This window comes from Stenella coeruleoalba, assembly GCF_951394435.1.
Source record: "Stenella coeruleoalba genome assembly, chromosome: 17".
Classification (NCBI taxonomy): Eukaryota; Metazoa; Chordata; class Mammalia; order Artiodactyla; family Delphinidae; genus Stenella; species Stenella coeruleoalba.
This window is the reverse complement of record NC_137163.1, coordinates 5,940,221-5,953,727: the sequence shown is the minus strand read 5'-3', so window position 1 is coordinate 5,953,727 and position 13,507 is coordinate 5,940,221. Positions and strand designations below refer to the sequence as shown.

The 13,507-nt window shown below is 41.1% G+C and overlaps 1 protein-coding gene across 14 annotated transcripts in view; it reads left to right on the top strand.

Annotated features, from left to right (window-relative positions):
* The window catches only part of KHDRBS3 (KH RNA binding domain containing, signal transduction associated 3), a 623,624-nt gene that overhangs the window by 567,918 nt on the left and 42,199 nt on the right, over positions 1–13,507 (top strand). For all 14 annotated transcript variants that reach the window (XM_079901866.1, XM_079901864.1, XM_079901860.1 and 11 more), the window contains one exon: positions 898–1,093. In XM_079901866.1, coding sequence (XP_079757992.1) covers positions 898–1,093 — 196 coding nt within the window. The remainder of the gene's footprint in view (positions 1–897; positions 1,094–13,507) is intronic.

The following is a 13,507-nucleotide window of genomic DNA, read 5'->3' as shown; positions in this document are numbered from 1 at the left end:
CCTTATGTTGGGCTCTTCTGCCTCCTGCCTTCCTCTCTGACTTGGAAGTCTCATATTTTAATTTTTTTTTTTTTTTTTTTTTGCGGTACGCAGGCCTCTCACTGTTGTGGCCTCTCCCGTTGCGGAGCACAGGCTCCGGACGCACAGGCTCAGCGGCCATGGCTCACGGGCCCAGCCGCTCCGCGGCATGTGGGATCTTCCCGGACAGGGGCACGAACCCGTGTCCCCTGCATCGGCAGGCGGACTCTCAACCACTGCGCCACCAGGGAAGCCCGGAAGTCTCATATTTTATGTTAGAAATACATGAATATGTTGAATCCTACTTCAGAAAATATATGTGTTTATTTAACCTAAGAGTGATGCTTTCAGTCCCTAGGTAGTAGCTACACCCTTTGGGAAGGTTCATTTTATTCCCTCTCTCGTGGAATCTGATATGTTTTGGTCCCAGGTGTGCCAGCTCTGTGTTCTCAGACAGTCTTAAGATCTGTTTAGGCCTCCGTTTCCTTGTCCGCAGACAAGCCAGGTAAGGCCCAGGTCACAGTGTTGGAGTGAGGGTTGGCTGTGACCCCGGCAGGACGTGATGGAGGAGTGCTCAGTAGATGCAGCCTCCCCAGATGTCAGTTTCCTATCCTGTGTCCCAGACAGACCCTGTCTCCTGGGGTTTCTTTGATGTTACCATCTTTATTGTTGCTGGACGAGCTGCCTAAATGACTTAATTTCCTCCCTTTAGGTAGGTGCCTGTTTCTCATTTGCTTTTAGTTTTCACTTTGCACGTGGTTTCCTTATTTCTTTTTACAGAATTACGGGACACCGATTTTTGTGAGGTATAAATGCATGCGCACAGTGGAATGCTAGAGAATACCACGAGTATTGCTAATTTGACCCTCTTGCTTGCAGGGGAAGGGGAGGAGTCGCGGCCCGGCCAGTGGGAGTCGGGGTACCGCGAGGGACGCCGACTTCCAGAGGAATCCTTTCCACCCGAGGGCCAGTGAGTCGAGGAAGAGGACTTCTCACTCCCAGAGCAAGAGGCGTCCCCCCAACTGGGTACAGACCTCCACCGCCACCCCCAACACAAGAGACCTATGGAGATTATGTAAGTGGAGGTGTTCTGATGATCTGTGACCCAGACATAGCTTCAGGTGTTGTGACCGATATCCCTCACGTTGCTTTAGCTCTTTAGCAAACGTTTATTGAGTGCTAAATAAGTACTTGGTACCACAGGCACAGAAAATGTGAAAGAAGTAACCTCTTTCGTCAAATAACTTAAACCTCAGATATGGAAGATGAGTTTGGGTGGTGGCGAGGTTCAGAACCAGGGTCAAGGAGGCATGCGGGCAAGCCCACCAGGCGTGTAGCGTAGCATTCGGCCACCGTCCTCTGCAGGTTGCCTCTGAGTGATGCAGTCATTCAAAAAGCAGTTGCCTACGTACACCAAGCTGTTTTTACCCTTAAGCGTTTCCTCTTAAGCTGTGCTCCTGAATACCGATTCTTAGTGGAAATTCTTTTCAGTGAAGAAAATAAAAGTTCCCAGTTTTTTTAATTAATGGATTATCAGTTTTTCCATTTATCATTCCATAATCCTTTGATATGGTTCATAGACTTATTTAGCATAAGAGAAAGAAAATACATCCATGGAAAATGGGCGGCAGGGGGTGGGGAGGGCGGAATCTTTACCAGGAATACAGAACCCCTGGGATTCTTACTGTAACTTTCTGGTTAACATAAATGAGGAAGAGGAGTACTGGATAGATGTTTCGTATTAGTAATTGAAAGTATTAAAGAAAGTATATGAACTGTTGTCAAAGAAGGGGGAAGCAGTGACAGGCCTAAAATGCCAGACCCAGTAGGTTTCCATGTCTCCCTTTAATGGAGGTCTCTTGCTAGGAACTCAGCACCTCTTTGCATAGTTTCTGGAACTTGCAGTAATCCCTGGGCCACAGACAACTTCTTCAGTGTCATCTGCAGCCACCGAAGGAGCTGAGTCTTCGTCCTGGTCGTACTGCACTTCTTATAATTCCCTAAATGTACTGCGTCCTCTTAGGCGTCCAGAACTTTCCTCATGTAGCAGCCTCGGCCTCGAGTCCTCCTCCCCCTCATCCGACTGTTCCTGTCTGTCCTTGCAGACTTAGGTCAGCTGTTACTAGGGCAACTCATGGGAGGCAAGAGCTGGCCTGTTGAGCATCACCGCAGTCTCCCACCTGACTGTGGCCGCTGGCGGGGCAGGGACGGAGAGCTGCACCCCTTTGCACTGGCAGAGCGCACGCTGGGAGCTCAGCGAATTATATTCTGAAAATCAGTGCCATGTGGGCAGCTTCACCATTGGGCTGTTCGCTTGGGGAAGGCTGTGTCTGTGTCTCGGCTCTGTGTTCTCTACAGCTGGACGTGGTCCTGTTTACTAGTGTTCTTAGCAAGCTGGCGGTGGTGCCTCAGATTCATCCACAAAGGCTGAGTCTCCTGAGAGTAGCAGAGACTGAGGGAAAGCAAACGTTGTGAAATTCCTCTGAGGTGGCCCGGTGTCTGCTTTTTCCCACCTCGGCCTGCCTTGAGTTCTCTCAGGTTTGGGTGCTGTAGATGTGGCTGGATGGTGTCGCCGTAATCGCCAAGGCAGGGGGTGTGGGAAACCTGGATCCTAGGCCCCCCTGTGCTATGAACATGGTACGAGTCAGGCAAGGTACTTAGCTTTTTTTGGCTAAGTCCACCAATCCACCCGTCTCAGAAAGAGCTAGTGCCTTCTTTCCATACATTAATTCATCTTCCCACTCAGCAAAGATCGATCGAATTCCTACAGTGTGAGCCAGACACACACATCCTCTGTCTCAGTGTGTATACCCCGGTGAGTCTTGAATGAAATTAGATGAATACAAATGAAACTTTCTTGAAAGGTTAAAGTCGAGGGGAGCAAAAGGAAGAGAAATTCAAGGCACTTGGTTTTTCTGTGTTTAGCTCTGAGTTTTATTGATATGTGATGGCAAAGGCCTGAAAACAGTCGATTTGCAAAGTATTCTGTTGAGTTAATAACACCCCTTCCCATCCACTACCACGGCTAGTGGGATGGTGGCCGTGCAGAAGAATATGTGTCCTGTCATTAGCAGACGAGGGCTGGAGGGCTGTAAGCAGAAAGGCAGCCTGCATCGCGTGAGCCCACACTCACGCCTGGCCCTTCCCGGGCGCGCGTTGTCCCTGAGGCTGCATTTCCAGCACAGCTCGTACTCATTCTGCCACACCACAGCGTTGCCTTCAAATCACAGACGGCCACGTTGGCTGTCTTGCTTAGCATTTGCCATTCGTCTTAACTGTTTGAGATTCTAAAGATTACTCGCACTGTATGCTTAGCTTTGCAGCATGGGAAGGGGAAAGAAAACCTTTAAAAAATTATTTTGTTTATTTGCTTATTTCTAGGATTTTAGATCATGTGGGTATACTACAAAATATCCAACTTAGCCTGGGTCCTGGAACCCCCCCCGCCCAAGAATGGTTACTCATTCACGTGGCAAGTGGGAAAGTTGAAGCTGGTCTTCTTAGAGTCTACTAAAATACCTATTCCATTGGACTGGAATAATCATAAATTAGACTCTAAACTCCATGGGAGTAGGGACCCCCGACCCCACCCCTGCACCCACCTTTATATTCTCAGCACCTAGTATAACGTCTAGCACACAGTCGGTCCTTAGTACATGTTTGCTGAATGGATGAATATTCTCAAGACCGAGTTTTTAAAAATTGCCGCCTGTGGAGAACCCACCCCAAATGCCTCCTGTGTGCTTTGTCGTTTTCAGTCACTTAGCGGTTTATATCTAACTTATTAGCATGTCGCTGCGTAGTGCAATCTTCACTTAGTATACGTCTGTTTCTCAGAAGATTGTAGACTTGTCAGGAAAGGCACTGTGTCTCGTAATTAGTCTCTAGCCACTAGCCTAGTTTCTGGCACATTGCAAGCACTTAGTAAATGTTTACTGGACTAGACAACCCGGCACAGGGACCAGGTAAGTTTTCCTAACGAAGGTTGCCATTGATCTTTTCTAAGTCAGTTACTGTAACCATCCCGTGGGAAGAATATGGTAGTTGGCATTTGAACAAAGATCTTCCCTTCCTTATTCTTGTGCTCAGAGGGCAGTTGCAGGTTACAAAGACGTAAGACCGATTCTGTGTAGCTCCTGAAAATAACGGAGTCGTGCGTTATAAGTCTGATCTCAGTATGAGAATGAACTTTCAAGAAGGACGTAACATTTAATGAGAAACTGCTCTCCATGAGGCACTTTCTTATATGTCATGTCATGTTGTTCCCACAGCCACTCAGAGAGGAGGTATTGTGATCCTATTGTACAGGTGAGAATTTCAGGTGTGGGAAGTTAGTGTCTTTCCTCACGTCACAAGGGTGATACAGAAGGGGCAGATGCGGGATTCACGATGCAAGGCCTGTATTCTATCTTGAACAGCCTGTGCTTGTTTGAAACCAGCGCTCTGCGAGCTGAGATGATAAGATCTCCTCACCTTTGGGGAAAGTGCAGCATATCCTGTACCCTGCTGTCATCAGGAGTGCAGCAAAGGATGGCAGGAGATTATGTAACCACTGTGGTCCCTTGCAGTTTAATAATTCTCTGGTTAAAAGCTACCTTAAGTAGGGAAATGGAAACTGAGAACCATTAGGAAGAATGGGATGGGTTAGGATTTAAAAAATAATAATAAGCAAAGCATTATTACATTGATAGGCAAAAAAAAAAAAAAAAAAAATGAAATAGCGCTTTCACTGTTTAAGAATTTCCGAGCATCCGTATCTCTAAAAAAGGCTTGTCATTCCTTTGGAACTCAAAAATATAATTTTTAATGATTTCCTTGAAATACATTTGTCGTAATAAATGTGCTGTTTCTATAGAACTTGTTGGTTATATCTAACCAATTCAGTTTACTTATTTTAACTCTGATTTAACATTTAGTATCTGAGGCCATTATTTCCAGAATAAAAGATGCAAAGAAATCATATCAGTTACTTATTTAAACAAAAAAGGGGATGAAACCTGTTCTTTCAAATCCTGCCACAACTGGTGCTTTTTTGAGAAAGTATACATTTCAGCCCTTAAAATACTCAGTGTTCTTCAGATTATGTATACTAAAATGAAGGTATTTCAATACAGTTTTAGGCCCAAGAAAAAACTCAGTGTATGGTATATGTTAATATTATTTTTAGTAAATAGTTATAATCTGCCCATTATAAAAATGTTCCGTATTAGCCCAAGCAAGAAAGCCTGATAACTTAAAGGTATTTTCTTGTTGGAATGTTGTGCCTATTGAAATTGGACTGATTTTTCTCAAGGTGAGTTGGTGAAGATAACTTGATCATTTACAATGTCATCTGAGCCAGCTGTTCTTCATCGGAGTCACTGTCACAGAATATTCCCTGAGTATGTGTCATTGAGAAGAACATCTGTTAGCAAATCTGTTCCACTGTGAGAAACGTTAGTATCACAAAAGTACATGTAACACACAGTAGCCATGTGAATAGTATAGGCTCACCACCGCTCCATGAACACTAGGCTTCTGAGAATAACTCTAAGAATACAAGGCAATTCAACACGATTAGCTTTTTTCCAAAAAGGAAGAAAACAGATAATGGATGTGTTTTCAACCATTTGAGTACAAACTGGGACCTTCTGCTCCACTTTTAACTTAGTAAAATTGGATATAATTACAGTAACTTCACATCTCTTTTTCGAGAATAAGAAGCACCTCTTTCCCAGAATGACATTCATTCATTACTTACGTCCAAATAATTAAATAGCTGACAAATAATTAGTGTAACCCAGAATATATTCAATGAGAGCACTTTAGCAATTCAAAACGTCGTTGTAATTACACAAAAGGACATGTTTGATGCTTGCTGGCCGAGCCCAACTTACATATGAATTTCTAAAGTGAAGTCATTTTTTATAAATTGCTTTAGGCTCCACATACAAAGAAAACACACAAGCAAAGTACACTCGGCCCTCCATTATCTGCAAGTTGGGCATTTGCGGATTCAACCAACCATAAACGGAAAATATTTTTTAAAGAGTTCCATAAAGTTCCAAAATTGAAGCAAAACTTGAATTTGCCCCATGCAGGCCACTATTTACATAGTATTTACATTGTATTTACAACTATTTAAATAGTATTTACATTGTATTAGTTATTATAAATAATCTGGAGATGATTTAGAATACAAGGGAGGATGCGTAGGTTATATGCAGATATAACTACATATCCGGTTTATATAGGAACTTGAGCGTCTGTGGATTTTGGTTCCGAGGGGGTCCTGGAACCAATCGCTCGTGTATACCGAGGGACGACTGTAGCTGCGTGTTCCCCAAACACTCAGTCTGGTTGTTTTATTTTACTGTCTCTGAAAAATCTTGTCCATTGCCGTCATTTCACGTGACATTTGTGTGTTAGTGACTACTAGATCTGCCGCTCCTCCGAGCTCTCTCTAGGGCCCCTTCCTGAGTCCCTCCGTACAGGCCCGCAGCTCCGTGCAGGCTGTGGTGTGGCCTGCAGGGGCCTTGTTCCTCCCAGGGCCCTTGTTGAGGGAGCAGCATCTCCATGAACCCAGGCGCCCAGGATCTCGTTCGTTCATCGTCATTCCCTGCATTCACACGGTAAACACAGCTCACTTCTTCATGAATAACTGTTTGATCTCCAGTTAATCTACGTCACAGCTGCTTTAGGGAAGACACTTGTCCTCCTGCGTCTTAGAAAACATTCTTGCCAACCTCCCCGTGTCCAACTCCTGTGCTCTGATGATGGCCTCTCATAGTGCCTGCACTTTCCACAATTGGTAGTTACTTGTTTGTATATCGTTTTCACGTCAGACTTCTCGCTAACTTTAAGTCTTTGTTTATTCTTTTATACTACCACCTAACATATAGTAGTCCCTCAGTAAATGCTCGTTGTTTATTTCTTTTTATTAATTTTTAAATTTAATTTTATTTATTTTTTTATACAGCACGTTCTTATTAGCCATCCGTTTTATACACATCAGTGTCTACATGTCAGTCCCAATCTCCCAATTCAGCACACCACCACCACCACCACCACCCCCCACCCCCGCCGCTTTCCCCCCTTGGTGTCCATACGTTTGTTCTCTGCATCTGTGTCTCAATTTCTGCCCTGCAAACCAGATCATCTGTACCATTTTTCTAGGTTCCACATATATGTGTTAATATACGATACTTGTTTTTCTCTTTATGACTTACTTCACTCTGTATGACAGTCTCTAGATCCATCCATGTCTCTACAAATGACCCAATTTCGTTCCTTCTTATGGCTGAGTAATATTCCATTGTATATATGTACCACATCTTCTTTATCCGTTCGTCTGTCGATGGGCATTTAGGTTGCTTCCATGACCTGGCTATTGTAAATAGTGCTGCAGTGAACATTGGGGTGCATCTGTCTTTTTGAGTTATGGTTTTCTCTGGGTATATGCCCAGTAGTGGGATTGTTGGGTCATATGGTAATTCTATTTTTAGTTTTTTAAGGAACCTCCATGCTGTTCTCCATAGTGGCCATATCAATTTACATTCCCACCAACAGTGCAAGAGGGTTCCCTTTTCTCCACACCCCCTCCAGCATCTGTTGTTTGTAGATTTTCTGATGATGCCCATTCTGACTGGTGTGAGTTGATACCTCATTTTAGTTTTGATTTGCATTTCTCTAATAATTAGTGATGTTGAGCAGCTTTTCATGTGCTTCTTGGCCATCTGTATGTCTTCTTTGGAGAGATATCTGTTTAGGTCTTCTGCCCATTTTCGGATTAGGTTGTCTGCTTTTTTCATATTGAGCTGCATGAGCGGTTTATATATTTTGGAGATTAATCCTTTGTCAGTTGATTTGTTTGCAAATATTTTCTCCCATTCTGAGGGTTGTCTTTTTGTCTTGTTTATGGTTTGCTTTGCTTTGCAAAAGCTTTGAAGTTTCATTAGGTCCCATTTGTTTATTTTTGTTTTTATTTCCATTACTCTAGGAGGTGGATCAAAAAAGATCTTGCTGTGATTTAGGTCAAAGAGTGTTCTTCATATGTTTTCCTCTAAGAGTTTTATAGTATCCGGTCTTAAATTTAGGTCTCTAATCCGTTTTGAGTTTATTTTTGTGTATGCTGTTACGGAGTGTTCTAATTTCATGCTTTTACATGTAGCTGTCCAGTTTTCCCAGCACCACTTATTGAAGAGACTGTCTTTTCTCCATTGTATATCCTTGCCTCCTTTGTCATAGATTAGTTGACCATAGGTGCGTGGGTTTATCTCTGGGCTTTCTATCTTGTTCCACTGATCTATGTTTCTGTTTTTGTGCCAGTACCATATTGTCTTGATTACTGTAGCTTTGTAGTATAGCCTGAAGTCAGGGAGTTTGATTCCTCTAGCTCCGTTTTTTTCCCCCAAGACTGCTTTGGCTATTCGGTGTCTCTTGTGTCTACATACAAATTTTAAGATTTTTTGTTCTAGTTCCGTAAAAAATGCCATTGGTAATTTGATAGAGATTGCCTTGAATCTGTAGATTGCTTTGGGTAGTATAGTCATTTTCACAATATTGATTCTTCCAGTCCAAGAACATGGTATATCTCTCCATCTACTGGTATCATCTTTAATTTCTTTCATCAGTGTCTTATAGTTTTCTGCATACAGGTCTTTTGTCTCCCTAGGTAGCTTTATTCCTAGGTATCTTATTCCTTTTGTTGCAATGGTAAATGGGAGTGTTTCCTTAATTTCCCTTTCAGATTTTTCATCAGTAGTGTATAGGAATGCAAGAGATTTCTGTGCATTAATTTTGTATCCCGCAACTTTACCAGATTCATTGATTAGCTCTAGTAGGTTTCTGGTGGCATCGTTAGGATTCCCTGTGTATAGTATCACGTCATCTGCAAACAGTGACAGTTTTACTTCTTCTTTTCCAATTTGTATTCCTTTTATTTCTTTTTCTTCTCTGATTGCCGTGGCTAGGACTTCCAAAACTATGTTGAATAATAGTGGTGAGAGTGGACATCCTTGTCTTGTTCGTGATCTTAGAGGAAATGCTTTCAGTTTCTCACCATTGAGAATGATGTTTGCTGTGGGTTTGTCATATATGGCCTTTATTATGTTGAGCTAGGTTCCCTCTGTGCCCACTTTCTGGAGAGTTTTTATTATAAATGGGTGTTGAATTTTGTCAACAGCTTTTTCTGCATCCATTGAGATGGTCCCATGGTTTTTATTCTTCAGTTTGTTAATATGGTGTATCACATCGATTGATTTGCGTATATTGAAGAATCGTTGCATCCCTGGGATAAATCCCACTTGATCATGGTGTATGATCCTTTTAATGTGTTGTTGGATTCTGTTTACTAGTATTCTGTTGAGGATTTTTGCATCTATGTTCATCAGTGATCCTGGTCTGTAACTTTCTTTTTTTGTGGTATCTTTGTCTGGTTTTGGTATCGGGGTGATGGTGGCCTCATAGAATGAGTGTAGGAGTGTTCCTTCCTCTGCAGTTTTTTGGAAGAGTTTGAGAAGGTTGGGTGTTAGCTCTTCTCTAAATGTTTGAAGAATTCACCTGTGAAGCCATATGGTCCTGGACGTTTGTTGGAAGATTTTTAATCACAGTTGCAATTTCATTACTTGTGATTGGTCTGTTCATATTTTCTATTTCTTCCTGGTTCAATCTTGGAAGGTTATACCTTTCTAAGAATCTGTCCATTTCTTCCAGGTTGTCCATTTTATTGGCATAGAGTTGCTTGTAGTAGTCTCTTAGGATGCTTTGTATTTCTGTGGTGTCCATTATAACTTCTCCTTTTTCATTTCTAATTTTATTGACTTGAGTCCTCTCCCTCTTTTTCTTCATGAGTCTGGCTAATGGTTTATCAATTTTGTTTATCTTCTCAAAGAACCAGCTTTTAGTTTTATTGATCTTTGCTATTGTTTTCTTTGTTTCTATGTCATTTATTTCTGCTCTGATCTTTATGATTTCTTTCCTTCTTCCAACTTCGGGTTTTGTTTGTTCTTCTTTCTCTGGTTCCTTTAGGTGTAAGGTTAGATTGTTTATTTAAGACTTGTTTCTTGAGGTAGGCTTGTATAGCTATAAACTTCCCTCTTAGAACTGCTCTTGCTGCATCCCATAGGTTTTGCGTTGTCGTGTTTTCATTGTCATTTGTCTCTCGGTATTTTTTGATTTCCTCTTTGATTTCTTCAGTGACCTCTTGGTTATTTAGTAATGTATTGTTTAGCTTCCATGTGTTTGTCTTTCTTACATTTTTTTCCCTGTAATTCATTTCTAGTCTCATAGCCTTGTGGTCAGAAAAGATGCTTGATATGATTTCAATTTTCTTAAATTTACTGAGGCTTGATTTGTGACCTAAGATGTGATCTATCCTGGAGAATGTTCCATGCGCACTTGAGAAGAAAGTGTAATCTGCTGTTTTTGGATGGAATGTCCTATAAATATCAATTAAATCTCTCTGGTCTATTGTGTCATTTAAAGCTTCTGTTTCCTTATTTATCTTCACTTTGGATGATCTGTCCATTGGTGTAAGTGAGGTGTTAAAGTCCCCCAGTATTACTGTGTTGCTTTCGATTTCCTCTTTTATAGCTGTTAGCAGTTGCCTTATATATTGAGGTGCTCCTGTGTTGGGTGCATATATATTTATAATCGTTATATCTTCTTCTTGGATTGATCCCTTGATCATTATGTAGCGTCCTTCCTTATCTCTTGTAACGTTCTTTATTTTAAAGTCTATTTTATCTGATATGAGTATTGCTACTCCAGCTTTCTTTTGATTTCCATTTGCATGGAATATCTTTTTCCATCTCCTCACTTACAGTCAGTATGTGTCCCTAGGTCTGAAGTGGGTCTCTTGTAGACAGCATATATATGGGTCTTGTTTTTGTATCCATTCAGCAAGCCTGTGTCTTTTGGTTGGAGCATTTAGTCCATTCACGTTTAAGGTAATTATTGATATGTATGCTCCTATGACCATTTTCTTAATTGTTTTGGGTTTGTTTTTGTAGGTCCTTTTCTACTCTTGTGTTTCCCACTTAGAGAAGCTCCTTTAGCATTTGTTTGTTGTAGAGCTGGTTTGGTGGTGCTGAATTCTCTTAGCTTTTGCTTGTAAAGCTTTTGCTTGTAAAGCTTTTTGCTTGTAAAGCTTTTGATTTCTCCATCGAATCTGAATGAAATCCTTGCTGGGTAGAGTTTTCTTGGTTGTAGGTTCTTCCCTTTCATCACTTTAAGTATATCATGCCACTCCCTTCTGGCTTGTAGAGTTTCTGCTGAGAAATCAGCTGTTAACCTTATGGGAGTTCCCTTGTATGTTATATGTTGTTTTTCCCTTGCTGCTTTCAATAATTTTTCTTTGTCTTTAATTTTTGCCAGTTTGATTACTATGTGTCTCGGCATGTTTCTCCTTGGGTTTATTCCTGTATCGGACTCTCTGCACTTCCTGGACTTGCCTGGCCATTTCCTTTCCCATGTTAGGGAAGTTTTCTAGTATAATCTCTTCAGATATTTTCTCGGGTCCTCTCTCTCTCTTTTCTCCTTCTGGGACCCCTATAATGCGAATGTTGTTGCATTTAATGTTGTCCCAGAGGTCTCTTAGGCTGTCTTCATTTCTTTTCATTCTTTTTTCTTTATTCTGTTCCACAGCAGTGAATTCCACCATTCTGTCTTCCAGGTCACTTATCCGTTCTTCTGCCTCAGTTATTCTGCTGTTGATTCCTTCTAGTGTAGTTTTCATTTCAGTTATTGTATTGTTCTTCTCTGTTTGTTTGTTCTGTAATTCTTCTAGGTCTTTGTTAAACATTTCTTGCATCTTCTCGATCTTTGCCTCCATTCTTTTTCTGAGGTCCTGGATCATCTTCGCTATCATTATTCTGAATTCTTTTTCTGGAAGGTAGCCTGTCTCCACTTCATTTGATTGTTTTTCTGGGGTTTTATCTTGTTCCTTCATCTGGTACGTAGCCCTCTGCCTTTTCATCTTGTCTGTCTTTCTGTGAATGTGGGTTTTTTTCCACAGGCTGCAGGATTGTAGTTCTTCTTGCTTCTGCTGTCTGCCCTCTAACGCTGGTTGTTTAGATGGATGGACAGACACACAGACAGATGATTGCCTTAGCCTCCCTAGTCCCACCTTTACTTGTTGTCCTGCCCTAACCCTGGGTCCTTCCCTTAAATGATGTATTACTCATATTACTTCTGGTATACTTTCTGGTATCTAAAGTCTGATGATGCTACTGCCCCGCCAGCCCCAGAACGTAAGAGCTAGTTGAGAAGTTTAGGAGGATAAAGCCGAGATTCTGCTGAGTGATGTCTGAAGGGTTTCTTGACTGCCCTCTTCAGCCTCTTAACCCCCTGCTCTCCCCACATCATCATTTTATTTCAATCAGTACCTATACTGCAGTTCCTTAAACATACCAGGACTGTGTGGCTATCTGTGTATGTACTATTGCTTCTCTTCTAATGCCTTTTTTAGTTCTGTCCCTACCCATTCTTTTTACTATTTATTCTTCAGCTGTGAGGCCTTCCTGGTCCTACTCAGGCACCCCTGGGTGCACGTGGTGCCTGCCTCAGTGTCTGCTTACTTGTCTTTGTCCCCTGTAGGCTGGATTTCTTCAGGGCAGGAACTATGTCATTTTTTTTTTTTTTTTAAATCTTAGTTTGCCCAGAGCCTATCACAGGGCCTGACATTTTGGAGATACTAAATAAACATATGGAGGATGGCTTTTATTAATGCCAACTCATTCTGTCATTCCGTGTGTCGTGTGCCTTGTTAAACATACTTAGTGAAATAAAATTAAAGCCAATTTTAGCAGACGTTTAGTGACCTAATAAATAGGAAAGACAATGCTGTTTAATAAAGAGGTTATTATTCTGAGATGTAAAATACTTGGTTTCTAATCCTCCTTATTGTCTGTGTGATGTCTACTTTTTTTCTTTTGTAAACTATTTAACCTTTTTAGTTTCTTCATCTGCAAAGTGCAGGTGATGGTACTTTACCTATAAATCAGCAGGTTAGACCAGATGCTGTTCTAACCTCTTTTCCAACTTTAAAATTCTATAATTGGTTGTTTTCTGAAACTTACCTAGTTTCCACTCTCCCTAAACATGTTCTTTTAATAAGAAATTGTATTTTCATCAAATAGAAATCTTGATATTGAAAGGAAAGTCACAATATAAACAAAGCAAACATTCTAATGAGAGAAACAAGCTAAAGGTGAGTGGCTCTGAATGTTTTGAATTCTGAAACAAGTTTTGAAAAATAATTTTAAAAGTGAGATCCTTTTTTAAATGCAAACTCCCCTTTCAAGATGTGTAAACTAGAATTGTCTTAGAAATTTTAATCATATTATTTTTTAACTCATTTAATTATGGTTGCATCAGCCTTCTATTCATGGGAGGTATTTACCATTCACTAATATCCCTTGATATCTTAATATTGTGTAATCATTCTAAGCTTTTGAGCCTGAGCTGATGGGTTAATCACCTTTAAACATATGTACAGTGGGGCGTTCTA